The sequence below is a fragment of the Pseudoliparis swirei genome, chromosome 6 (genome assembly GCF_029220125.1).
Source record: "Pseudoliparis swirei isolate HS2019 ecotype Mariana Trench chromosome 6, NWPU_hadal_v1, whole genome shotgun sequence".
NCBI classification, from domain to species: Eukaryota; Metazoa; Chordata; class Actinopteri; order Perciformes; family Liparidae; genus Pseudoliparis; species Pseudoliparis swirei.
In genome coordinates this window covers 5,077,773-5,104,063 of record NC_079393.1, presented here as the reverse complement: position 1 = coordinate 5,104,063, position 26,291 = coordinate 5,077,773, and the positions used below count along the sequence as shown (strand labels likewise).

The following is a 26,291-nucleotide window of genomic DNA, read 5'->3' as shown; positions in this document are numbered from 1 at the left end:
CGGCCGGCCCACCTTGTTGTTGTCCTCGTAGAGCATGATGACGACCTGCGTCATGTAGTTGAGCTCCGTCACGGCGCTCAGGTAGTCCATGGCCTGTTTCCACTGCTGGTCCTTCTCCTCCTGGTACACAACACACACACACACACACAGAAACACACACAGATCCCGTAAAGGCAACTTCACGACACCTCAGACGGAAACACACAATGCAAGAACAGAAATGGGGAGAAGGGCTTCTGTGGACCCTCCTCATGGAACCTGTTGCAGAATCATTTAAAACTAAAAAAACTGGTTCCTAAAAATGTCAACGTTTCTTAAATGAACTCTGTCATGTCCCTTTTAGTTTATTTTAACTAGTCTTGTTCTGTGTTTTTTGTTTGTAGCTACGGGTTTATGTCGCTCCAATGAAAAGAGATTTTTAATCTCAATGGGACTCACCTGGTTAAAGACATTAAAAAAAAAAGGAGGGACACAGAATCATCTTCACGACACACGAAGTGCCACGTTTGAGACGTCGTCCTCGATTAACCAACAATATATTAAATATAATGTCTATAATCTTAATGAATGACAGAAGATATTAATAGTTGGGGTTTAAGGTAATTTAGCTATATCAAAATCATCGTATATATATCAAAATATACGGCAGAACTCTCACCAACAACCCATAAATTACTTATTTTTCTGAATATTCAATTACATTGATGCATGAATCAGGGTGTGATTTGATCTTGTTGGTCTCATCTTATCGCCCTCTTTCTGCTACATTAATTCGAGTATATTGTTGAGTTGATCTAACGCAGACATGGGCAAACTACGGCCCGCGGGCCACATCCGGCCCGTTAGGCTTTTTAATCCGGCCCGCCGAACTTGTCCAAATCGCGACTTTGTTTACTTCCGGTGTGCGTTGGCGCGGAAAGCACTCGTCACACAAAACCCTTCACCGTGATTTGTCAATCCGTTTGTCTGTCAACATTTTGCGAAAAAAAACAACCAATGAACACTCAGTAAATCATAAGGGACCCGCCCACCACACAGGTGAAGCTCATTTAGAAACAGCTGCAGTGATTTTGCCGAGCAGCGCAGAGCCTGGAGGGGCTGCAGAGCCACAAGGAGGAACACGCAGCCAGAAGAGAGCCACTTGGACCGGGTAAGAGTCTTTACTACACGTTACGTGTCACGGTGTCGGTTCCGGTGTCCGTAACTTGTGCGCGGTGCTGACTAGTCTTGTATTTTACAGAGAGGATTCACCAGCGCCTGCAGCGCAGCCTGCAGCTCCACCTGCCCGGCCAGCAGAGAGGTCTCGTGACACGATGACATGATGTTATTATAGTGAAGCCATATTGTAAATAGTCTGTCAATAGTTGTGTTCTGTTTTCTATTTCTCAACATGTATATAATGTAGAATTTTTATTTTTTTATGTACAATACATATTTATTTAAAAAAAAAATGTAATGGTCATTTTTTATTTGCACACACCCCATGAAACTTTATCTGCAATATGAAGTCATTTCTCAGTCCCATCTTTATCATTTTGGTGAATGTGTGTCATTTTTACTTAAAAAACGTTAATACAAAATTTGGTTTTCCTCATTTATTCAATTCAGTTTATTTGTAGAGCCCAATTTCACAAATTACAAATTTGTCTCGGAGTGCTTTACAATCTGTGCATATAGACATCCCTGACCTTTGACCTTTGACCTCACATCAGATCAGGAACAACAGAGGAGGATCCCTCTCCAGGATGGACAGGTGCAATTACATGTATCTAGCATTGTATTCAGATATTTCACTGCTTTTGTGAACCTATGACCTTTGGTAAACCAATTTCAAACACCAAAACAGTTCGTCCACATGAGTAAAGGTGTGTTTTCAGAAGAGATATGAATAATTTTTAAAAATCGAACTTCAATTGTCAGCTTTAGGGTCATATTTTCTCGAGTAAAGCGCTGTTTGTTTGTGACGGGGTTCATACACATGCTGACCAGATGACGCCGCACATCGCCCTCAATTTAAAGACCCCTTTCTAGTTTCTGCTGCAGGCAGGATATTTAATACAGTCTATCTCTCAGGACAATCCGTCCATTATTTTGCGGGGTTTAAAACAATTAGAAATTATTGAGCTTGAGTATTTCGTTGGGTAATAATTAGTTTTGAATGTTGAAAGTGAGCATTGATCTCTTTCCAGTAAATGTTGATTACTTTAACTTTGCACCTTAAATTGAAATGTATAAAAAACAGACGCAATCTCCAGGTTTAATAAATTACATTGCGTGTCCAAATGCTCCTGGCCCGGCCCCTCTGTCACATTTTAGAACCGAATGTGGCCCGCAGGTCAAAAAGTTTGCCCACCCCTGATCTAACGTCTTTGATCTATTGTCCAGAGGAGCCGTCTTCGGGTTCTTTCGGGCGTTACTCAACATTTCTCCACTTTCACTTCATTTTATTTGCAGCTTCAAGGAAAAATGTCTCCGCAAGAAAGACCAGAACACTTTTTCTCTTCTTATATAAATTGAATTAAATGAGCGTCGCGTTGAATCCTTGCTCCTCGTCGTAAAGGAAGTCGTCTCTGAAGGAGCTCGGGCGTCATGTGATGAAGTTTGGAAGAATATTTTATGTTAATTTAAAGTCTATTGAGCAGAATTCTGCTTTTTGTTCCCTTGATACCCATCAGACTCCGCCCCGTATTGACGTTTACCTTCTTGCATCCATTTATACCTCTACTGCGGGACCACAGATGGGGAGGGGGGGGGGGAATGTATTTATGAACACGTCCCCCAAATGAAAAATAAATGTGATTAAAAACGTATTTATATGGAAGATGTATGTCTGTGTGTGTATGTATATGTATATATAAAAACAAAATATATTTTGTTTTTTATTTAGTTTTTTATTCTGTTTGTTATTCTTTTTCTTTATTTTATATACATTTTCTGATTTATTTGATTTTAATTTAGGATAGGCATTTATAAGCATTTTTTGCTTCTACCTATACCTTTTCAGTCTTTCTCTGTTGTATGTTGTATTTGATTTGATCGACTGAATAAAATACATAAACAAACAAAAACATTTTTTTTTAAAGTGAGGTGATAAAACCCGACATACGTCCAGCAGCCCCCCGTAGCGGAACACGCTGAGCAGCGAGTGGACGTGGCTCTCGCTGGTGAAGTAGAGGCGCGTGCGGACGTGGCGCCCGGGAGACATCACGCCGCGAGAGTACCTGGACATCAGAGGGGAAAATCACACCGGCGCCCGGTAACCTCCACACACACTCGGTGTGTTACGTGGATACACAACCATGTGCGTGTGTGTGTTCTCACAGCGGGTGCAGCTTGTTGACGGCCTCGTCCTCGTGGGTCCTCTGCAGGTCCAGCTGGATTTTCTTCATCAGAGGAACGCAGTACGCCTGAGCGATGTCCAGCTTCTCCGCTCGGCTGATGCCGTACTCCTGGTATGCAGGAGGGGAAAGGGAATAATCTTATTATTATCATCGTTATTATTATTATTAATGGACGTGAGGCGATGGGGCTTTCATCTCACAGGATGAACACATAATAATTTGTTATATTCATGCAGCGAGGCCTTAAAAATGGGTTTTCTGCTACTGTGAACGATGCTGCCTCACTTCCAGAAGTAGTTGCTGTACTCTATGGGACGCTTTAAAGATTTATTTCCACTAGAACATGTTAATCTCACCACGGAGATCAATAAAGTTGAAATTGAATGCTCGAAAAAAGGTGAAAAATGGTTTCACGACCACCGCTGACTGAAATAAATGTGTGAACCTCACTAGTGTGACCCGTTAGCTGTCAAACCCAGACTCCTCCAGAGGCTGTACGCACATCATTGAACCATCTGAGGCAATGTGTGCGTATCTAAAGCTTCGTCTTCTAGACGGGGAACCGAGCGACGGCGCGAACCTGCGGTATGACGATGTCGGCCAGCGCGCGCGACAGCCGGAACAGCTCCAGCGTGTCCTCCAGGCCCAGCGAGGCGTTGTGCTGCGAGTCGTACTTGACGCAGTCGTAGATGTCGGGGATCTTGCTGATGTCGTAGCGGCCGTTCTTCATGCGGAAGTCCCTCTCCAGCTTGGACCAGCGCTGCAGCATCAGCTCCAACGTCTCGCTGTGGTACAGCTGCAGGTCTGAGGAACACGCGAGGGAATCGTCTCTTCTGATTCACGTGAACAAGTGGAGTCAGTTTCAGGTGCGACTTGCTCTCCCTACCTGCGGACTTGGGGTCCTCCAGCCTCTTGCGAATCTGCGAGTTGAGACTCTGGATGAGGGCGTAGACCTTGTCGCAGGTTTTGACCGGATCCTGTATGACCTTCATGGAGTTCACCAGCGACGGGCTGCCACTCGGTGCCAACTGGGACACGATGGAAACAGAAGGATAAAATATTGAATATATAATTAATATATCATTATTATTTATATATATAAATAATTATATATATATAATTATACATACACATTTCTATATATGTATATAATATATATTAATATACACATATATATTTATGACTGTATATATATATATAAATATATTCATATATAAATATGACTATATTAATATATATATATATATATGACTATATATATAGAGTCATATTTATATGAGTTAGGAAGGACATGAAAACCCTGAGCCAGCCCAGTGGAAATGTTCAGCTTCTATAAACCTATTTAACATCAAACAAATATTATTTTATTATGTCTGAAGAGATTTTAACCTGCTAAAGTGAATGCAAAAAAGAAAGAAACGGTATACATGTGTCATATGCGTATAACATTTACCACCGGGTTTAGTTTGAACACCATTCTGTTTGTATCTGTTTGTTCTTTACAATGCAGTCGCAAAACAATATCTTCACAATGCTTTGAAAATTGAATTGAAATATTTCAAGAATGAAGACGTGAGAACAGTTTGAACTGAACTTCCCTTTGCCACACACACACACACACACACACACACACATACAAACACACACCTTCCGATAGTCCTCCTCCGTGAACTCTTGGTCCCTCTGCATGATTTCGTGCAGCCGGGCCTTCACCTTCTGCTGGCAGTCGGTCAGCGAGTCGCTGTCGCTGTCCAGCAGCCCGTTCATGTTGGCGCTCTTCACCATCTGGACCAGGATCGGCGTCAACTCCCCTTCCAGAGCCAGGAGACCCTAAAGAGAACCCGGAGATCTGAGACGAGGCGTGGGAAAACATTCTCCCAAAGTCCTCACTGAAGCGTTCAAGTACACAACGGGAAGTGAACGTGGAGTTCAGGTACCTTGGCGAAAGCGGCCGCGGTCATCTGCACGCGGCCCTCGTCCGAGGCGTAGATCTTCAGGTCGTGGCGGTAGGTGCTGTGCAGGCGGAGGAGGCCGCAGCCTGGGAACCCGGCGTAGTCGCCTGGGGAGAACGGACACAGGGAGACATCGTGGTTACCTCACCTGAGTGAAGATCTACGACAAAATTAAGACTTTTTTTTCCTGTGTCGATCGGCCCCAAAAGCACCAAAAGATTTCAAATTTTTTTTAAAGGCAGAAGGGCAACAACTTCACTTTCAGTTCAAATTTAAATCGGCCCTCAAAAAAAATTCTTTTTGATGTAGTTCACTTAAAATGTGTGTGCGTGTGTGCACAAAGCTGCCTCAAGTAATTCACGTCACTGATGTTTGAAAGGTGACTTTCACAAAAGGTCGCTCATAGAATCCGTGTGTTTCACGACTGGAACTCAATGTAGGATCTACACCTCCTAGCTAACGTGAGCGTGACCCCGCCCGGCGTGACCTCCGGCGTGTACCTTGACCTCCGGGGTACATGCAGCGGAAGGCCCTGCCCAGCTCCTCGGCCTGAACCCGGCCGGCGGGCGTCAGCTCGCCGCCCCACTTCAGCACCAGCAGCAGAGACGGGCCGTCCTTCTTACAGTCTGGAACATAAACATCAGTTTCACATCAGAAACCAAGAACCTCAAATACTTAACCAGGAGGAATAACGTGGATGTGAAACATCGATTCTCATGCGCTGGTACACTGAGACTTCAGCGGAGAGAAAACTTCCAGAACATTCGAGGAGTTTACTCCCCCCCCCCCCCCCGTTGTTTATTTGCGTTTGTAGATTTCTCCTAAAGTCCCAAAAGCACGAGATAATACATCATGTGCATCTTTAAACTTAAGAATTATATACAATTATATGTATTGGTTAAAAAAAATTGTTTCTCTATTCAGCTGCCGAATTTTTTACAGTAACAATCTTTAAAAAAGGCAGTTTTCTCTAAAAATATTTATTTTTTAAACCAAAACTTTACAGTTTTATTCTCATATATATTGTTCATATATATCAATAAAATCCTGATTTATATAAAAATATATCCCTAAAAACATAACTTTGGGACTTCTGCCTATTTATGATTTAAATTGATAAAACTATATATTTCCACTAGTTGAACGACTATTCCTTAATTCTGAACTTTTCGTTGCTAAATTGTTTTAAAGTTCCCGGCTGCATCAATAATTTAACTTCCTCTCTTTCTCCAGTTTTAAATTATGGTAATTTCTTTTACTAAATGATAGATTTGAAAAGAAGTTACTTCTGACATTTATTTGAAGTTGTTTATTTTAGAAACCGTCGAGAGCTGATCTCTAATATCACACACACACTAAATACTACTTGTGTGTTTTTGTACCTTCTTCTTCGCTCGAGGCTTTCGGTTGGCCGTTGCGTAGGTAGGTCAGCTGGACTTTCCGGTTGATACCCGAGAAATGTCCGTACCTGGTGAGACAGAAGACACACACATTTTAATACGCACACACACACACACACACACAGACAAACTGTTATCCCATTTGAAATAATGTCGTTTTAAGATCAAACATGTCTGACTTATTTTCCAACAAAAGCTACAGGTATTATAAATGTTGTATGAAGCCATTCAGCAGAAATTTTGATCAACGTGAATATTCTCTTAGATTTAGAAAAAAATTAAAAAGATGGGATTTGGAGGCAAGTCGTATATATTCATGTTCATAAAATAAAACACAATAAGGACGTGAAAAGAAAAAAAACATGCATGTGTGTTTTTCATCATTTATGACTTAATTTCTTTTCTCATAATTTTACTTTAATCTTGGAGTTATTTCACCGAAAAGATTTTTTTCACATGACTGTTGGTCTCAGATGAAGAATTATTGGCTTCCCGGTTGCTCCGTAAAGCACGTAATTTAATTGTTTTAAGATTAATTAATAATGATTACAAATTTAAATTTGCATTATGTGATTTGGATCAAATACGACGAATTCAAGCTTTTCAGATTTGGTGATTCATCACGACGAAGGTCATCTGTTGGCGGACCATTGGAAATGAAAATCTCAACTTTAATCTCTATTTCTTGCTTTGATAAATGGTTTAAATGTCTATTTTTCTTTTAATAAAGAAAACGTGACTTCAGCAAAATCACAAAAAATGAGTGTAAATGCTGACGGGGGTCACACACACACACACACACACACAGAGAGAACCACAGTGAAACCATCAGGGACGTTGACTGTGTGTCGGGTGTTAATAGTTATGAAGGAATGGATGTAAATGGCAAAACATTAGGAATACCTTCAAAACATTTGATTAACTTAGCTACATCTAAACTACCTTTTCCCTGTTTGTGCCCGTTCATCTACGTCAGTCTCGGTCTGTGTGACAGCCGGCAGGTATTCCCAATATTTTATACGCACAGTCCAAGTAAGATTACAAGGAAAGGAGGTAAGGGGACAGGGTGCGTACTGAGCGTCACTCAAGCTGGATTCCCTTTTGGTGAGAAGGGAGGAGGAGGGACGGGATGGCAGCGAAGAGCGACGGCGGAGGAGAGAAGAAGAGAGGAAGCAGAGTTAGAGACTCGAGAGGGAGGGAGAGAACTAGGGCTGCGACAACGAATCGATTATTAAAATAATTGGCAGAGAATTTTATAATCGATTCGTTGCATTATTACTCCACTCGATAAGTCGCGGGGATGTTCGAGTATAAAAAAAAGAAAGCTGAGCGCAGAGGTAGAGGACAGACGGTCATGCTGCGTCGTGAGAGCCAATCAGCGTCGAGATGCTCCGTCATGTCAGTTCTGTTTTTGAATAAAAGGTTGGAAATTAATGTTTAACTTTTTTTGATTTATCCGATTCATCGATTAATTGAAAAAATAATCAACAGATTAATCGATTATTAAAATAGAGAATCAAGGTCAACATCAACATGTGTCGGCTCTCAATGACTCGTGAGTGAGGAAAAGATGGCTGAACCCCTGAACGATGACGTCGTGAATCGCGGATGAGCGGGCGACTGCTGGTGAATGGGGGGGGGGGGGGGAGGGGGGCGTTCACGTGTGCGTGTTTTTTTGGACGCCACTCACATCTCCAGGACGGTCTTGAGTTGCTCCAATTTAGATTTCTTCTCCTCGATCTCACAGTCGTTGTGCTGGCCCAGCTCCGCCAGCAGCAGGCGGGCGATGTCGAGCACTTCCTGGAAACACGGCGGGGGAGGAGGGGAGGAAGGGGGGGGGGGGAGACAGTTGTTTTGGGGGGTAATTTCTCTGTGAAAGCAGCGTGAGCCAAGAGTAAATATTTAGACAACGGAACAATCACAGCGAGACAGCCTGAGTCATGAGTATGAAGCGTGATACGTGTCCTCTGAAACCTTTCATTTAGGGATTCAGCCATAATCTGGCAAAAGAAAATACAAAGATATATAAACAGAGGAAAGAGGCCGTGGGAAAAAGAAGAAGGTGGACTCACTTGGAGCTGTTTTGGCTTCTTCAGCTTTAGCTTTCCTGACTTGTAGCCTCCGTACTTCTCAAACAACTCAAAGAATCTGTGCAAGACAAAAGGGAATAAATAATACGGTGAGATTAAGGACGTACCTGAAAGAAAGAAAGAGAGAGAGAGAGAGTTAGGTCTTAATACTTAAGCCAAAGTACTTACAAAGGATGTCGGACCTCCATTTTCATTTTTTGCTTCGGTGTGCGATCTCCGTGGCGGATGACGGCGATGACGCAACGCAGCTCCATCCTGAATGAGGTGGAGGAGAGGACGACGTTAAAAAGCATCAACACGTTATTTCACTGCTACAAACGTCCAATGAGAGCTCAACCGAAACACACGGCGCGTGATCATGAGTGTCACTGTGGATGAGAAGCCACAGGATACTTGTTTATTCTCATGAGTGGAAAGCAGATAGATGAAGATTTTTCATTATATTAAATGTATTAATTAAATAAAAAAATATTATATATATAGATATTAATTTAATATATAGATATAAATATATATATATATATAAATAAATAAAATATATATATATATTAACTCAATAAAATGTATATAATATTGTTCAGTACATACATGGTTCCTGAGGTTGTCGGGACGATGGGGATGTCTTCAGCCTCCATGGGGATGGACCAGGGGATGTGGAACTGGGGGGCTAACTCCCTCATCACCATGTTCCTGGTGAGGCAGAGGAGCAAAAGTAAATTACTTTAAACGCATTAAAAATAAAGAGCATTGGAATCAGGTAGAAAAAAAGGTAAATATCAGAGGTAAAAGTAAACATTCATTCATGCGGGCTCCTCCGTGTGCCAATCAGATTTATTTAAAAGCAATAAGTAATAAATGTTATGTCAGGAACTAATCGCCCGAGGAGGTAACACAATGCTGATCAAGGCTACTGATGAAAGCATTGCAATATATATATATATATTTCCACCGTAGCAAAATTAAAGCAAGCCAAAGACTTCCTGCTGCTGCAGTTTCACTTTTGGAGGCGTTTGTCAGCGCGCTCGACAGCGACGGACGTTATGAAACAAGTAAATTACCCATTGGAGCATTTTTGATTTGTTTATCGTTTGAAATTGAAGAGCTGCAGGAGGGAGGCTGCACAGCGTGAAACGAGTCAGACGCTCACAGAAATGACGGAAAACGGGAAAATGAACGCCCGATTTCTTTATTAAAAAATGAACACCAGTAACTAGAATATTCAAAGTTGTCGGTTTCTCCCGTTTTGAGCCACGAGGAGGTTCACGAGGTCTTTGAATCCCACTGTGTGCTTCCCGAGCATCGCATAGCTCGAGGTATTACATCCGGGCGACATGTCCATCGCTGGAGAGGAGAGCTGCATCGCTCACGTCTTCCCGTGCGTCAGCGTCTTTCCTCGTAAAAGGAGAGGCGGTAAAAACAGAAACAAACTCGGCTGTAAATCTGACAACGGAGTCCTTCGGGGGAATTTCAACGCGACGGCTTCGAGGTGACATGTTACACGCAAATTCATCAAAGTGTCAGAGAAGTGTTAGAGGGAACAAAATGAAAGAGATCGAACCACGAGAATCCGAAATATACCTGAAGGCTCTGGTTGGTCAACATTCTGCTGTTCGTCACTTTCATTACCGACGACCGCAAGCCATTCAAAATCACAATTGTTTAAAATGTGGATTTCTGAACAGTTGCAGATAAAGATCTGGCGGCACTAGTATCATGAATGTTTTTCCCATATGTGGTGTTTGAATTCTAATTCGTTTCCGACTCACGTAATCCAAATATGTTCAATAACTCTTGAGTACAACCATAATAACACTTTTGTTTTACAAAAACATGGAAAATGCATAAAGAAAATACATTGAAGAAACAAGTCAATAGAAAAAAGACAATGGGATTTTAAAACAATAAAATAGAAACAAATAAATAAATAAAAGTACAATAAACAAATAAATGAATAACAGTATACAAGAAACAAAGAAAGAAAAGTACAATAAAAAAAGGAAAGAAAAGTAAAATAAACAAAGAAAGAAAAGTACAATAAACAAAGATAGAAAAGTACAATAAACAAAGATAGAAAGAAAAGAACAATAAAGAAAGATAGAAAGAAAAGAACGAAGGAAAAGTACAATAAACAAAGAAAGAAAAGAACAATAAACAAATAAATAAATGGAAGTACAATAAACAAAAACAAGACGAAAAGCCCTTTAGACTCCACGTCTGACTGCTGCTACAATACAAGTTTTTTTTATAGTTCTTAATTTATAAACGACATGTTGTCTAAATGGTCTTTGTTGTTAACTGTTTGCACCTTATTACTTTATTATTATGACGTTGGACGAGAGACAAACAGACTTTGAGTCTTCTGTATGTTCCCCGAATGTTAAATTAAAGAAGACCGTGAGCCGACGCGTACGTCATCTGCCGTCTTACCCCAGGACCTTGGCACAGTCGTCGTAGTACTTCATGGAGTTTTTGACGAAGCTGAAGCCGTTGACGTCGCACACGAAGGAGTGGCCGTTGGCCCGGAGGAGATCGAACCCGCACACGGTTTGCTGGAATCGGTTCAAACACAACGTCAGTCTGTTTGTCGTTGATGCAACGCGGGGATTAGACAACAAAGAGAACACAGAGGTCTGGACCGGATCCCCGAGAGGACCGGGAGTCCTTTCAAGTTCCACTTATTAAAAACATGACCAGGCGCTCATAATGAGGAGCGCGGATCTTTACTCCCCAGTGTTTCTAATAATAATAATAATAATGATAATTACCTTGAAGGCCAGGCAGACCTTGCGGGCCACCAGCTTCTCCATGGCGGTCAGCATGACGGGGTAACGGATCTCCTTCCCCTCGCTGTCCCGCTCCACCTTCCCGTCCAGGGCGGGAGATTTCCGGGCCTCCGCGTGGGCGTAGTCCGGACCCACCGTGTAAACCTGACACGCGCACACACACACACACACACCACACACACACACTGTAACACACTGAGAGTTCCGGGTGAATTGAATGAAGCCGCGGTGACGGAGCAGCGAACCTTCACGTCGGTCCCGTCCGTGGGCATGAACTCCTCGTAGATGTAGGAGCCGGTTTTACGTACGTTGGTTTCTGGGGAGTACACACTGCTACGACTCCCTATCTAGAGAGGGAGAGAGAGGGGGGAGAGAGAGAGAGGGAGGTAGGGAGAGGTAAAGAGCGAGGTAGAGAGCGAGAGAGAAAAAGAGGTAGAGAGCGAGAAGTAGAGAGAGGGAGGTAGAGAAAGAGAGGTAGAGAGAAAGGTAGAGAGAGAAAACCCCAGAAATAAAAATCTTCTTTCACCTTTTGACCTTTGCTCCTTCTTTATTTATTTTAAGTGAATAAAAATCCATCGACATGTCGGGTCGTCTTTTATCTGCGTGACCTTCAGCTGACCTCCCGCTTCCTCGTTCTAAGTCTGGTGGCCGAGTTACTGCTCCGGTATGACCTGTAGTGACCTCTAGTGACCTCTACCTTTCGGAAGAGCCTCTGGCTGCCGCCGCCGGCCGACGTCGGGTAGTAGATGTAGACGTTGTGGTCCTCGGCGCACACGGGCTTCTCCACGAAGGGTTTGGGGAACACCTCCCCGTTCACCTCCACGTGGTCCTCCGCCTCCACCAGGTTACACTCTGCACACGGCCGACACTTCGGTTTTAAAAACACAGGAAAAGGCGCCACGAACAAGTCACCACATTCAATGCATGTACAATCAAGTCACCTTGGTTACGAGCGGTCTTTAAGCTTTTATTTTGAAATAAGAGGAACCCGTTACCTTCGGGATGGTCGGGGTCTCGGTTCAACACGGCGTAGCGAGGCAGCTCGATGCCCTCCTCCTGGAGGATCCGGTACACCTCCCTCCTGTCAGGGAGCCACGCGCCATGAAGAGAGAGCACCCGGAAGGAAAGGATGGACGGTGAGGTGGTGTGTGTGTGTGTGTGTGTGTGTGTGTGTGTGTGTGTTTTGATGTGTTTGTATGTTTCTGGGTTTGGTTGTAAAACAGGAATAAGGCTTTAATAAAATAAATAGCAGCTATTGTGTAATTTCCATCATGTGATCGCTCCTCTGATTAGAAGAGGGGAAGAAAATCGCAAGTTGGTTGCATAAAATAATGCGGAGAAAGAGAGAGAGAGAGAGAGAGAGACAGAGACAGAGAGAACGAAAGCAAGTGAGAGAGACAGAGCGAGAGGGAGCCAGAGAGAGAGAGAGAGAGAGAGAGACAGAGCGCGACAGAGACAGAGAGACAGAGCGAGAGAGCTGAAGTTGTGTTGTGTGTGTGTGTTACCTGTCCTGTATGAAGTACTGCATGTTGAGGTCGTTGAGGAGCAGTGGGTTCCTGAGCTTGGCGTACTCCACAGCTTTGTCCAGAGGGAAACCTGAAGAACAAAATGTCCACATGAACAAAGAAAATAAAAAATTAACCACATGAAGCATCTTCATTATTTAAATGAACTGAAGTATTTAATTGAAGCGATGGAAGTTCAGTTGAAAATATTATGGAGGAAGAAAAGATGAGACTCGTGAGCAAGAACAAGATGGTGGGGAAACAAACAGAAATATAAAGTCACACCTGAATATATGCAAGAATAGACAAACACGATTTCCGTCTGTATATTAAATATTGCTATTGTATGTTTCTTACTGTTTTTTTTCTTTTTTAACTTTTATTTCTGCTCACTATTGTGCAGCTGCTGCTGTAATCCTGCAATGTCCCCACTGAGGGACGAATAGAGGAATATCTAATACCAAATGAGAACGGAAGATTTGCTAATTTAAAACATTTATTGGACAGGTATATCTCATTGTGGAGGAGTTCTTATTAACTCATCACCACTTTGTCTTCAAAACTTAAATGTTATACATGTAGAGTGAGTTACTGAACGTTACCGTTATGCATTTAGCAAATTACTGACAGACGACGTGTCCCGAGCGGATATGTCTACAGGAAACATTAGTGTTCCTACTTTCTAATAAGAACAGCAACAAGTCACACGGTGTTCCCGAGAACACATTCCCAAAATACTCATTCTTTGAAAAAAATGTCTCAAGTCACAGAAAGACAGTGTGTGTGTGTGTGGTAATCTGAGCTTCTCTGTACTTTGATAACACACGCGTGCCTTCGTATTGCATGATTATTTAATATATATATATTACATTTTATATTACATTGTATTTAATTAACATATATACATTTTATTTTATATATATATATGTTACAATATATTTAATTAATATATATATACATTTGTATTTAATTAAAATACATATATATAATAACATTTATTTTCATTACTAAATATACATACATTTTATTTCACTCATATCTATACATTTTATTTGAATAATACATATATATATTACATTTTATTTCATTCATATATATATTTTTTAATTAATATATATATAACATTTTATTTAATTAATATATTACATTTAATTTAATTAATATATGTATACATATTACATTCTTATTTAATTAATATATCTAATATTTATTTTGAAAGTAATTTTGAGCTTAATTTTAATTCAGGTAAACACTTAAAAGCCATCAGCATTGTTGCCTTTGTTCTTTGCGAGCTGCCGGCCATGTTGAGAGCCGTGTGGAGGCAACGGAATAATACGCTCCAAGATATCGTTAAGTTGGCGTCGTTAAATCATGCATGAACGTCGGTTTCCCTCTTTCATCCGTTTATATTTAGCTGCCTAATGAACAGAAGATAAACACAGACGGATCCCGATGTTCGTGCTCTGAATGTGAAAGAGTGATCAAGAGTATCATCGATGATCGAGGTCTCACACGGAGATGTACAATGAGCGTGTTCCTCCAGCTCCTTCATCGAGGTCACACGAGGGCATAACATGAATAACAAGCCATGGCTAGATATCTATGATTTCCACAGAAGTCTCTCCCCCCCCCCCCCCCCTGCATTGAAACTGGTTCTGGCAAGCTTTCTAAAAGAAGGCGGGGCTTATTCAGTATACACATGCAGAAAGAAATGCTATAGAACTAGAGTTGGAAACAACCTGTCACACCTCATTTCTACCTCCGTGTCCTGGTTTTGTTCGTACCTTTGGAGTGGAAGGAGATGAGGCAGTCGCAGAGCGGCCACTTCTCCACGGGCTCCTCCAGGATCACCTCCTCGGGAAAGATCACCATGTCGATGTAGTCGAACTTGCAGAGTCGCTCCAGGATCTCGGTCATGGGTTTGGACTTGGACTTCTTCATCATGGCACATATGCCGACCACGATCTGTCGCTCCGGCAGCTGGCGGACGGGAAGAAGAGCACGGATGTCATGGAAATATACATTTTTATTTTATTTATATAAAAACTAAAAATTCATATATATCTATATATTTTTTTTTAAAGAATCAAATTAATTCATTTGAAAGAAAACTATAATTATTTTGATATATAATATATATATTAAAATATTATATATTTTTTCAAATTGATTAAGTAATATAAAAATATTCTTTTTAATCTAATTAATTAGAATTTCAAATATAAAAAAATCCTATTAATTATTTTTTAAATATATATTTTTTATTTATTTAATCAATTTGAAAAAATATATAATTTTAAACAGGAGAAAAATATTACTTAAAATTTGCAAACCTCTTTCGCATGGAAAATGCATTTGATTCTTGAGATCGTGACACAAAATTAGTTTGCTTCCTGTGAACTCACTTTCTAGATAAAACCATGAAACGAACAGGCGGAAAAAAAGAGGAACTTATTGTCAGTAAGTGTGCAGCTAACACAGCTCCACATAACGTCCTTTTACAGCGGTCATTAAATCTGTTTATTTACTGCGTTGTTCTCACGCCAGCCTTTGTATATTGTTGTTTCTTTTTTCCACTCAAAATTAAAACCTTCCTCTTTCAAAATGCTCGTTAAACTCGCCCAAAAACCACCCGAAGCTTCCTGTTGCGAAATTAAATCCTGTTTTTTTTCTTTTTAATGGGGTATTTAGTTATTATTAATACAATGCACGGACACTTATTTTATAAGTGCACCGTAAACGTCAATACTAGATGTAATGTTTCACATCTTGAACACCAGCTGTGTGTGTGTGTGTGTGTCAACCCCCGTCACCCACCGACTCATCCTCGTAGTCCTCCATGTCCTCTTCTCGAAACATCTCGTTCTTCATGCCTGCCTCCATTTGGCCCATGTCCTGCTCGTCATCCCCACAGCCAACCACGAACCAAGGAACGTCTCTGCGGTCCCGCCCCTCTTCGTGCCCGTCTCCTGGTCCGTCGCAGGCCTCTGACATCACAAACGCCCGGGAAACATGGCTGCTTTCGGGGTGGTTCCCCCCCCCCCCCCCTCCTCCTCCTCCTCAGCTGACGATTACAGCAGCAGGAAGAAGAAGTCGAGAACACGAGGTGGAACGGAGGGCGTGTTGAGGTAGAGGAACGCGAGGTGGAAAGGGGGGCGTGGCCTCCACGTGTGTCGAGGGAGAAAGTCAAGATCCTGGAGGAGGTCTGGGAGACGCTTCTTCACACGGGAACTTCCAGAGTCGACGTTCTTCTTGCCCTAGGAAAATGACATACATTTTATTTTATTTTTAAAGTTCACACAAAAGCACTTAACACTGATTTTCTGAGGAAACTGGGTCAAGAAAAATGTCACTTAATAGAAGAATCGAGACGTTTAGCGAGAGAGAGAAATTATGACGGCGGTCATTTATTAAACCGTATAGTGGAAGGGGCTTTTACAGATAATCGTAAAAAATATATGATAAAATAAATGCGTAGCACCAGTTTTAAACACAACTGAGGGTTCAGGAAGCTGCCAAGAAATCACATGTCGAAATGACGCCGACGAGCCATGTGACCTTCAAACAGGGAAGTGCACGAGGAACCTTGAAGAGCAACTGGACCGATCACATGTGCGCTCCGAGGAGGAATAACCCGATCATTACAAAACAGATGGAGAGGATTGATGTGAAAACACATTTAGATATTTCATAACAGGCTAAACTAGAATGGGCACTCGGTAGAGCGCATACCTTCGCATATCACAAGATTGGGCATTGAATTATGAACATTTTGGCATTAGTTGCATGCCAATTGACCGCGCTATGGTAAAAAGAAGATTTTGACCTTTTCATGACCTTGAGCTTGACCTTTGACCCGATCGATCCCAAAATGTAATCAAATGGTCCCCGGATAATAACCAATCACCCCACCAAATTTCATGCGATTCGGTTTAATACTTTTTGACTTATGCGAGTAACACGCATACAAATAAATAAATAAATACACGCCGATCAAAACATAACCTTCTGCATTTCCAATGCGAAGGCAACTACCGCGTTACATACCACTTCAGCTATATGATTATTGCAGTGTTTCTATTGCATTGTTGTTTTAGTCTCCTCCAGTTTAAATATTACGGCAGCATCATTCTACTCCCCGCGGTCCTGGCTGTCGCTTGTTGTTGCCGTGGCGACCAGGAGCCAGATGTGCGTCGAGGTGGACCACATGACTCTAGTGTCCCTGGAAATACCCCCCACGGTGCATTTTATGTCAAATGTAAATATTAAATCAAATCATTCGCTCATGACACTTTCTCTGCCCAGTTTCTCCCAGAATAGTTTGAGGACTCAACCCAGTGGCCTCAAAAACAAACAAAAAACCACACACACACACACACACACACACACACACACACACGTTTTTTTTACTGATACAAACTAAGACAATCAGGTTGAGGACAACAAATCAGGGAAAAGAGTAAACAACAACAACAGTTTATTATGTCTTTAATTGCCGGGCTGCACACACGGCGGTTGAAAGTGACACTGAGACTCGGTGGCGGTCGGGTTCGGGAGCTGAAGGAGCTTCAATAACTGCCAGCGGAGTCACTTCCTCTAATTACTCTGTAAAACTTGGACTTCCAGTGTTTTCACAGTAATTTTCCCGCAAGGAAAACAGCCGAGAGTTCAGGGAAGTGTGAACATTTATATAGGAGACGAGGGGCCTGAACTGTGAAAATGCCAACACACACACCAGAAACAATAGAAGTCTCTTTCGCCAAAATATCCGACAGTTACCTGCCGCCAAATTTCCTCGAACATGTTCTGACCCTGGCGCTCCAAGGCGAAAGAGGGCGTGGCCTGTCGCCTCTTATCCGTAATCAGACACAGGCAGTAAAGAAAGAAACAAAGCCGATGTTATGTCACGGCCGAGCTGGGGGGAGAGACTCGCTGCGGCGTGTCCACAAATAGGAGACGCAGTTCACATGTCTCTCATCAGTATGGTCTAACCCCCCCCCCCCACTGGACAGACTGGTGGATCATATCTCTCCAGTGCCTGCCAGAACATATATTTAAAGACACAGATTGTTCCCCCGACACGTTCCTCGGTGCTGCAGCTCGACCTTGACACCCAGAATTAACGTTGCCCCTCTTCTGTAAGGGAGGGAAGGGGGGGGGATAACTCATGACTCAACCCACCTGACGCTTCAGTTTACACACACTACACGAGGGGGGGGGGGGGGGGGGGGGCATGCAAAAAGCGTTTCGGGGCCGACCCAAAGATAACTCGATGTTGGCGATGACAGGCCCCACTAGACGAGGAGGAGGTGCTTCCTGCTGCCCAGAGTCGGAGAACAGAGAGAACACATCTATATAAAGAAATAAATATATGCATCTATACAGGACTGTCTCAGAAAATTAGAATATTGTGATGAAGTTCTTTATTTTCTGTAATGCAATTAAAAAAACAAAAATGTCATGCATTCTGGATTCATTACAAATCAACTGAAATATTGCAAGCCTTTTATTCTTTTTATTGCTGATTATGGCTTACAGCTTAAGAAAACTCAAATATCCTATCTCTAAATATTAGAATATCATGAAAAAGTATACTAGTAGGGTATTAAACAAATCACTTGAATTGTCTAATTAACTCGAAACACCTGCAAGGGTTTCCTGAGCCTTGACAAACACTCAGCTGTTATAAATCTTTTTTTTAACTTGGTCTGAGGAAATATTAAAATTTTATGAGATAGGATTTTAGAGTTTTCTTAAGCTGTAAGCCATAATCAGCAATATTAAAAGAATAAAAGGCTTGCAATATTTCAGTTGATTTGTAATGAATCCAGAATGCATGACATTTTTGTTTTTTTAATTGCATTACAGAAAATAAAGAACTTTATCACAATATTCTAATTTTCTGAGACAGTCCTGTATATAGATAGATAGTTGTATCTGCTGAGAGAAAGGCGCCACTGAGTTTAAGGGCACGACCTTTAGTCGACTGGAAGGACATTGCACAACAATAAACAATTATTTTATAATATATATAGATATATATAATAAAATATATTAATATATTTAATTGTATATACACAAAAATATATATATAAAAAAATATATATATATATAGAAAATATATATATATTAAAAATATGTATATAAAAAAACCTATATATATAAATCTATATAGATAAATGAATGTATATAAAAAATCTATATGTATATATAAATCTATTTTTTATCTATATATATATGTTGATCAAAATCAGATCAAATGTAATTCCAACCAGAGATTAAGTCAACTCAAGTGATTCCATGGATTAAAAGAAATTTCAGCTCTGAGCTCAACTGATTGAACTGTCAGGATTGGCTGTAAAGGGGGGAGCGGGGGGGGATAACCCATGACTCAACCCACCTGACGCTTCAGTTTTCACATGCTACTATAATTTCTTCCCAGATATCCCGTGCTCTGATGCAACACTTAGACAGAAAACCAATCACTGGAACACGACAGACACTCTGGCCTCACAAACGATGATGTAACATTTCCTCTGGCCAAGAGGTGTGAAAACACTCTTAAATGTAACAGATATTATCTCTAATTATGTTTCGTTTTCTATTTCTTTGATGTTATCATGGACCAGATTCTCCTGATTGTGTCTATTTCTTGGAGGCCAAAGTAGGTGGGTGGAGTCATAAATGACCTAATGATCCGTTCACGGAGGACCCCACGGAGAGGGGAGGCAGACAGGAGACTTAATTAATGTGAAACTCTCCTCTCTGCCAGTTAAATTCTAAAATATTTATTAAAAATCCCTCGTCACTGATAAATAAATTAGGAGGTCGAATAAAAAATGTTTTTAAATGCCGTCACCTGCAGGGTCCACGGATGACTCACCTGTGAGATCAGCGGCGCGGCTGCAATAAAAAAGGCGTTTGACCTTTGAGATGCTCGTTAGCCTCAAATCTCTTCTCTGGTGAATTGGCAAATGAGACACACGGTGCAAAAGGCAACCGGCAATTACGGGGCTCCTATTTTTGTAGATTGATCCCAATAACTGCTCGGGTCATTTATAGGCAGTAGAAATGGCGTGATGGCGTTATGACGTGTGTGATGTTCGATCTTTGAGATGGTTTATCGAATGTGGCAAGTTACATGACTACTGGTGGTAAATAACTTTTTACAATACAATTAATCTGTGATGGGTCCTTGAGGAGATAAAGCAAATAGATTGGAATAAGAACAGATACAGGCAGGCTCTAAACATATGGTCCAAAGGTGACAACCGAGACATTATAACCACCATGTGCACATTTATGAATGAGTAGAAGAAAAGTAAAGATCAAATAACTTGTGTATGCACAAAGGACATTGAAGGACACGTTTGTCCTGAGGTGATTTGTTGCTGTATGATAATATAAAGTATTCAAGTTAGCTTGTCAGCTAGTCAGCTAAATGACTGGTGGTCTTCTTGTTAATGTTGCATTGCTGCTTTTATTGTTTAAGAAAAGTGCCTTTTGCCAGATTATCCCTGGTTAGGTGAACTCAAATTAATTGGACACATTGATTTACAACTGTGTAAATAAATTTCATCAACAAAGTTGCAAACAAGCCAAGTCTCTCTTCAAGTTTTGAATAAACATTTTTTTTAAATCTATCTATATACAGGACTGTCTCAGAAAATTAGAATATTGTGATAAAGTTCTTTATTTTCTGTAATGCAATTAAAAAAACAAAAATGTCATGCATTCTGGATTCATTACAAATCAACTGAAATATTGCAAGCCTTTTATTCTTTTAATATTGCTGATTATGGTTTACAGCTTAAGAAAACTCAAATATCCTATCTCTAAATATTAGAATATCATGAAAAAGTATACTAGTAGGGTATTAAATAAATCACTTGAATCGTCTAATTAACTCGAAACACCTGGAAACACATTTTCAAATGTTTGATTTTGTTTTGCTGTTATAAATCTTTTTTTTAACTTGGTCTGAGGAAATATTCAAATTTTATGAGATAGGATTTTAGAGTTTTCTTAAGCTGTAAGCCATAATCAGCAATATTAAAAGAATAAAAGGCTTGCAATATTTCAGTTGATTTGTAATGAATCCAGAATGCATGACATTTGTTTTTTTAATTGCATTACAGAAAATAAAGAACTTTATCACAATATTCTAATTTTCTGAGACAGTCCTGTATATAAAAAATAATATATATTTTTTTTTTTAAACACATTATATATATATATATTGACAAAATGTATATATATATATTGACAAAATGTATATATATATAATATATAGATGTACAATAATATAGATATACAAAATATATATATAAAATATAAATTATATATATAAAAAAATATATATATAACAAATAATATATACACATGTATAAAAAATTATATAAAAATACATATATTATTTTACACACACACACGCACACGCTGCAGGTGTCCAGCAGCCCGCTTCGAGCCTCAACCTGCAGCTCGCGCGCACAGTGAATCATCGCGGCTCCAGCGGGACAGAAGAACCCCACAAACACCCACAAACCCCCACAAACACCCCCACAACACCCCCCGACCCGTCGGCCTGCTGCTCGCGACGCAGCGCTTCTGGTAACACGCACTTGAAGTTACACAGTTTAAAAAGCCTGCCTGCTTTTGTCCCTTTCCCACCGACACAACAGCACGCACACACACACACGCAAATGCGCGCGCAGACACAAAGAGTTGTTAACGCTACCAGAAATAGTTTTAAAGAAGAAGAAAAGCAAACGGGCACTAACCGGCGGAAACCAGCTTCCTTGTTTCCTCGGAGTGAACCGGCCTCAACGGGAGCTCGCGCCGCGGGGGTTTAGTTGTGAAGTTGTGAGCTAACTGCCCTCTAAAGTTCACGTCCGGTCACCGGTGATGAGCCGCTGCTGCTTCCTTCCTTCCTCTTGCCTTCCTTCACCTCTTTCTTTTTCTTTTTTTACATGGAGGGTTTTTTTTCTCCAAAGCTTAGTCCTCACCGCCACCTAGCGGTCAGAGTGGGGAGTTGCAGCTGCGCGCGCTTCAAGGGCTGGTGGAGGCAAGTTGAAAGATGCATTATATTATATATGATATGATAATACAATACACTACAATATTATATAATACAATATAATACAATAAATACACTGCAATATAATATGATATAATACAAAAAAATACATTACAATATAATAAGATATAATACAAAAAATACACTACAATATAATATAAAACAACAAAATACAATAAATACACTACAATATAATATTGTATTATATAATACAACACCGTATAATACAATACACTACAGTATATTATAATAGCATATAATACAATAAATGCACTACAATATAATATGATATAATACAATATACCATAAATACACTACAATATAATATTATATCATACAACACCATATAATACAATACAATTCACTACAATATAATATTATACAATAAATACACTACAATATAATATAAAACAATATAATAATAAAAATACACTATAATATAAAACAATATAATACTATATATATATACAATATATAGATGTACAATAATATAGATATATAGATATAAAACTAATGTATATATATAATAAATACATATATCAAAAAAAGATGTATAACAAATAATATATATATAATTACACACAGATACACACATATATACACATTTCCACACACACACACAAAGAGTTGCAGGCGCTACCAGAAATAGTTTAATGCAAATTTGATATGCAAACTAAAAGTAGTACAAAATGGAAATACTTAAGCAAAGTACCAAAACACCGTATACTCGAGTCCATGTTGAAGGCCTAAACCGTCTACATTAAAGTATAACCCAAACACAGAAACAACACTCATGTAACATTAAATGTGGATCAGAATTTTGAATTTCAGGGATAGAAAAAAAAGAAAAACACACTTTTTTATTTATTTAATTAAGTGAGGTTATTTATCATCCCCTGCATGAACCACACACACATGTCAGCTGAGGGAGGAAACAAGATGCCTATGATCCCACAGTCGCCTTTGCTTCCCAGCAGCTCGGTGAGGCCGATGTGAGTCTGGCATCCCATCATGCAACGGGACATGAGACGTGCGTCTGTTTCTGCGAGCATAAGGACGTAGTGTTCACATTAAAAAAACCAGTAACCACCTCTCCCTCCCTCTCCTCGTCTTCTCTCTCTCTCACCAGCAACCCCCCCAAAAAATCTCTTTAATTATGTAATGCATTTAAAAAAAAACATTTTTAAAAACCCTCTAAAAGCTCTCTGGAGCAACGAGTCAATAGGCGCACTATCAACGATGGCCATGTTGGATTTTTTTGACAACCGCTTCTTTGTCCACGTCCCATTCAGCTCACGAGGAGACAGGAGACAGGAGAGGAAGCGAGGGTCAGTTCGAAGTGTGCATCTCTGAGACATTATTAAACACTGAGAAGAGCTCAAGATGTGAGCGCTGTGCACAAGTTAGTAGTTAAAAGAAGATGAAATAGACTTTGCATCGTGTAGCTTCCATTGGATGACGACTCACTTTCTCACTTTCTCACTTTCTCACTTTCTCACTTTCTCCCTCAAGAGGAACTGAGATTGATCTTCATACCAAAAACTGTACACGTCTCTCTTCCGGCCAACGGACGACTTAAAATAGCCGCAGTAATGACATATCCATTTGTCACAGGAAAGTAAAAAGTAATCACTTTTTTACTGATGCACACACAGCGTCATGGTTATAGAGCTGAACATAACTCATCAGGTATTTAAGTTTCATGAAGTTTGATTTTTCCAACTCTCTGAATGTCACCTCCTGCTTTTGAATATGATTTCACCTGGAAAACATAATCCACTCGCTGTCACTTTTTTTCCAAAATGATGGATTCCAGGGATATTAATGGATGTTCTTCTTCAAATCCACCGGCGTTTCCACGGCAACGATAAACAGTAATACCCAGCGTCTGAACATCTGAAGTTTCCCTTACACTGCAAAATATAAAAGTCAATAACTGGTGGTCAAATCATTTTTTTTGGTGTCTTGAGACTTGACTTTAATTTGCGCTTCCTGTGCAGTGTGTGTGTGTGTGTGTGTGTGTGTGTGTGTGTGTGTTCCCACCACCGTGGTGACACGAAACATCCACAGCCTCTCAAATATAATCTCCAAACGATGACAAGAAGATCTCCTGTGCATCTACTGGTCAAAATGTGTCCAGACATGCTGACCAGAGCTATCAGTGGCGCTCACACACACACGCACACACACACACACACACACACTTTGATAAGTAGTGAGCGAGCCATAAAGCGCCCATTCACCTCTACGTACGTGAAGCAAAAGCCCTCTAACTTGATAGGCTGCCAGTGGCCTGTGTCAACACACACACATGCATACACACACACACACACACACACACACACACAGCTATTTTTCCCCTTAATGGATAGCAGGACGAGATGCCCAGCCAGAACTGGTTGAAAGAAGGCCTTATGACACACACACACACACACTTTGACAGGCAGCCTACATATTAAGACCCCGTGAACCAGCCATCCTGTGTCAAAAAAAAAAAAGATGAACAAAACATTTAACACCAGAGAGTGAGTTCACACATTTGGAGCCTGCAGGATTCCAACAGTGACAGGATGACGTCAGATCTCATGTAATGCAGAGAGTGGCGCCCCCTGTCGGTGAAGGAGAGGAAATGGCAGGTTTCACTCAAACAAATGTTCTTTTTATATATTTTTTAGCCTGACAATGTGAATACTTGCAGAAATACATTTCAAGCTTCTTGAGCCTTGGTTACACACACTGCCCTGTAAATAAATGTGAGAAGTCAAACAAAAAATCTGAATTCATCAGGAGGAAAAACTCAATGAATGCGGATATGTACAAGACACACAGAGCGTGCATGTTATGCATCTCTGTGTGGACGGTGTGTGTCTCTTTGTCGTCGTTTTTACGTGTCTTTATTTGTCTTTTTTTTAAATCATTTTGAGTCTCCCGTGTCATTTTCCGTCGGTACAGTGTGGACCCCGTGACCCCGTGAACCTTCGACCCCTCAGCTCATGCCCTGTAGTCTTGGTCAGTAATCAATCAATGAAATAAAAAAACCTGTATTGGACTTGAGGTTTAAGATAAAGTTGGATAACTGTCCCGCTTAATTCATATTTAGACATATTTAGATAAGCTGATCCTCCTGTGTCGTGTATACGTAGATCGGTTCCCTTAAAGGGCCAGCGCGTGTTGCTTTTCAGGGAAATATATTGGCAGAAAATGGAATACGATATTTACAACTATGTTCTCATACCCGAAACAAAGAAATCTTTGTGCTTCCGTCATCTTAGCACGAGGCCTACATGGCTCGTCTTCACGCAGGCGGCCATGTTGCTACAGTAGCCCAGAGCGGACAAACCAAACGCTGGCTCCAAAGAGGGCCCTTCTACGCCTGAGGTTAGTTGCACATTGCGAAACAGGGATAACTAGAACGGGCACTCGGTAGAGCGCATACCTTCGCATATCACAAGATTGGGCATTGAATTATGAACATTTTGGCATTAGTTGCATACCAATTGGATAGAAATTGACCATGCTATGGTAAAAAGAAGATGTTGACCTTTTCATGACCTTGACCTTGACCTTTGACCCGATCGATCCCAAAATCTAATCAAATGGTCCCCGGATAATAACCAATCATCCCACCGAATTTCATGCGATTCGGTTAAATACTTTTTGTGTTATGCGAGTAACACGCATATAAATAAATAAATAAATACACAGCGATCAAAACATAACCTTCCGCATTTTCAATGCGAAGGTAATACATGAAAAGATGAACTACGAGAACAATCTGGTGTGTGTGTATGTGCTGGATTTACACTTCCAGGTCCATGATGACATGATCATTTATTTTGTGGGATATCTATATTTTGTGAAGGACAAAATTGCATTGGTCATCGCCGTATGTTTATCAACTGTCCACGCAAGTGTGTGTGAAGACTTAGTGTGTGTGTGTGTGTGAACAGGGAGTACATCGACCGATCTAGACGCCTCTGCAACTTTTTCCTGAGCTCAAAATGTGTCAACCCCATCCCGGTTCCAGTTGATTCCGTCCGACTATCCCCGCGTCAGCAATATATTCCAGTTCGTTTTCCAAGAGCTCCACATTTGGATCATTCGAGGAAACACAAGCGTCTCTGTGTCGCCCCTCGCTCGTCCG

At 40.6% G+C, this 26,291-nt stretch overlaps 1 protein-coding gene across 4 annotated transcripts in view; it reads right to left on the bottom strand.

Moving 5' to 3' along the window:
- The window catches only part of ppip5k1b (diphosphoinositol pentakisphosphate kinase 1b), a 38,658-nt gene extending 16,687 nt beyond the window's left edge, over nt 1-21,971 (bottom strand). For 2 of the 4 annotated variants that reach the window (XM_056416078.1, XM_056416080.1), the window contains exons 1-23: nt 21,852-21,971; nt 15,889-16,328; nt 14,856-15,051; nt 13,072-13,162; nt 12,562-12,647; nt 12,264-12,418; nt 11,812-11,913; nt 11,549-11,710; nt 11,211-11,332; nt 9,372-9,473; nt 8,952-9,038; nt 8,766-8,841; nt 8,384-8,493; nt 7,768-7,791; nt 6,676-6,761; nt 5,794-5,919; nt 5,279-5,400; nt 4,989-5,171; nt 4,228-4,369; nt 3,922-4,145; nt 3,322-3,449; nt 3,107-3,221; nt 13-120 (exon numbers count right to left, since the gene is read on the bottom strand). In XM_056416078.1, coding sequence (XP_056272053.1) covers nt 13-120; nt 3,107-3,221; nt 3,322-3,449; nt 3,922-4,145; nt 4,228-4,369; nt 4,989-5,171; nt 5,279-5,400; nt 5,794-5,919; nt 6,676-6,761; nt 7,768-7,791; nt 8,384-8,493; nt 8,766-8,841; nt 8,952-9,038; nt 9,372-9,473; nt 11,211-11,332; nt 11,549-11,710; nt 11,812-11,913; nt 12,264-12,418; nt 12,562-12,647; nt 13,072-13,162; nt 14,856-15,051; nt 15,889-16,065 — 2,724 coding nt within the window. In that variant the 5' untranslated portion in view covers nt 16,066-16,328; nt 21,852-21,971. The remainder of the gene's footprint in view (nt 1-12; nt 121-3,106; nt 3,222-3,321; nt 3,450-3,921; nt 4,146-4,227; nt 4,370-4,988; nt 5,172-5,278; nt 5,401-5,793; nt 5,920-6,675; nt 6,762-7,767; nt 7,792-8,383; nt 8,494-8,765; nt 8,842-8,951; nt 9,039-9,371; nt 9,474-11,210; nt 11,333-11,548; nt 11,711-11,811; nt 11,914-12,263; nt 12,419-12,561; nt 12,648-13,071; nt 13,163-14,855; nt 15,052-15,888; nt 16,329-21,851) is intronic. The other 2 variants (XM_056416081.1, XM_056416079.1) reach the window with 1 other exon arrangement.
- Nucleotides 21,972-26,291: the final 4,320 nt, after the last annotated feature.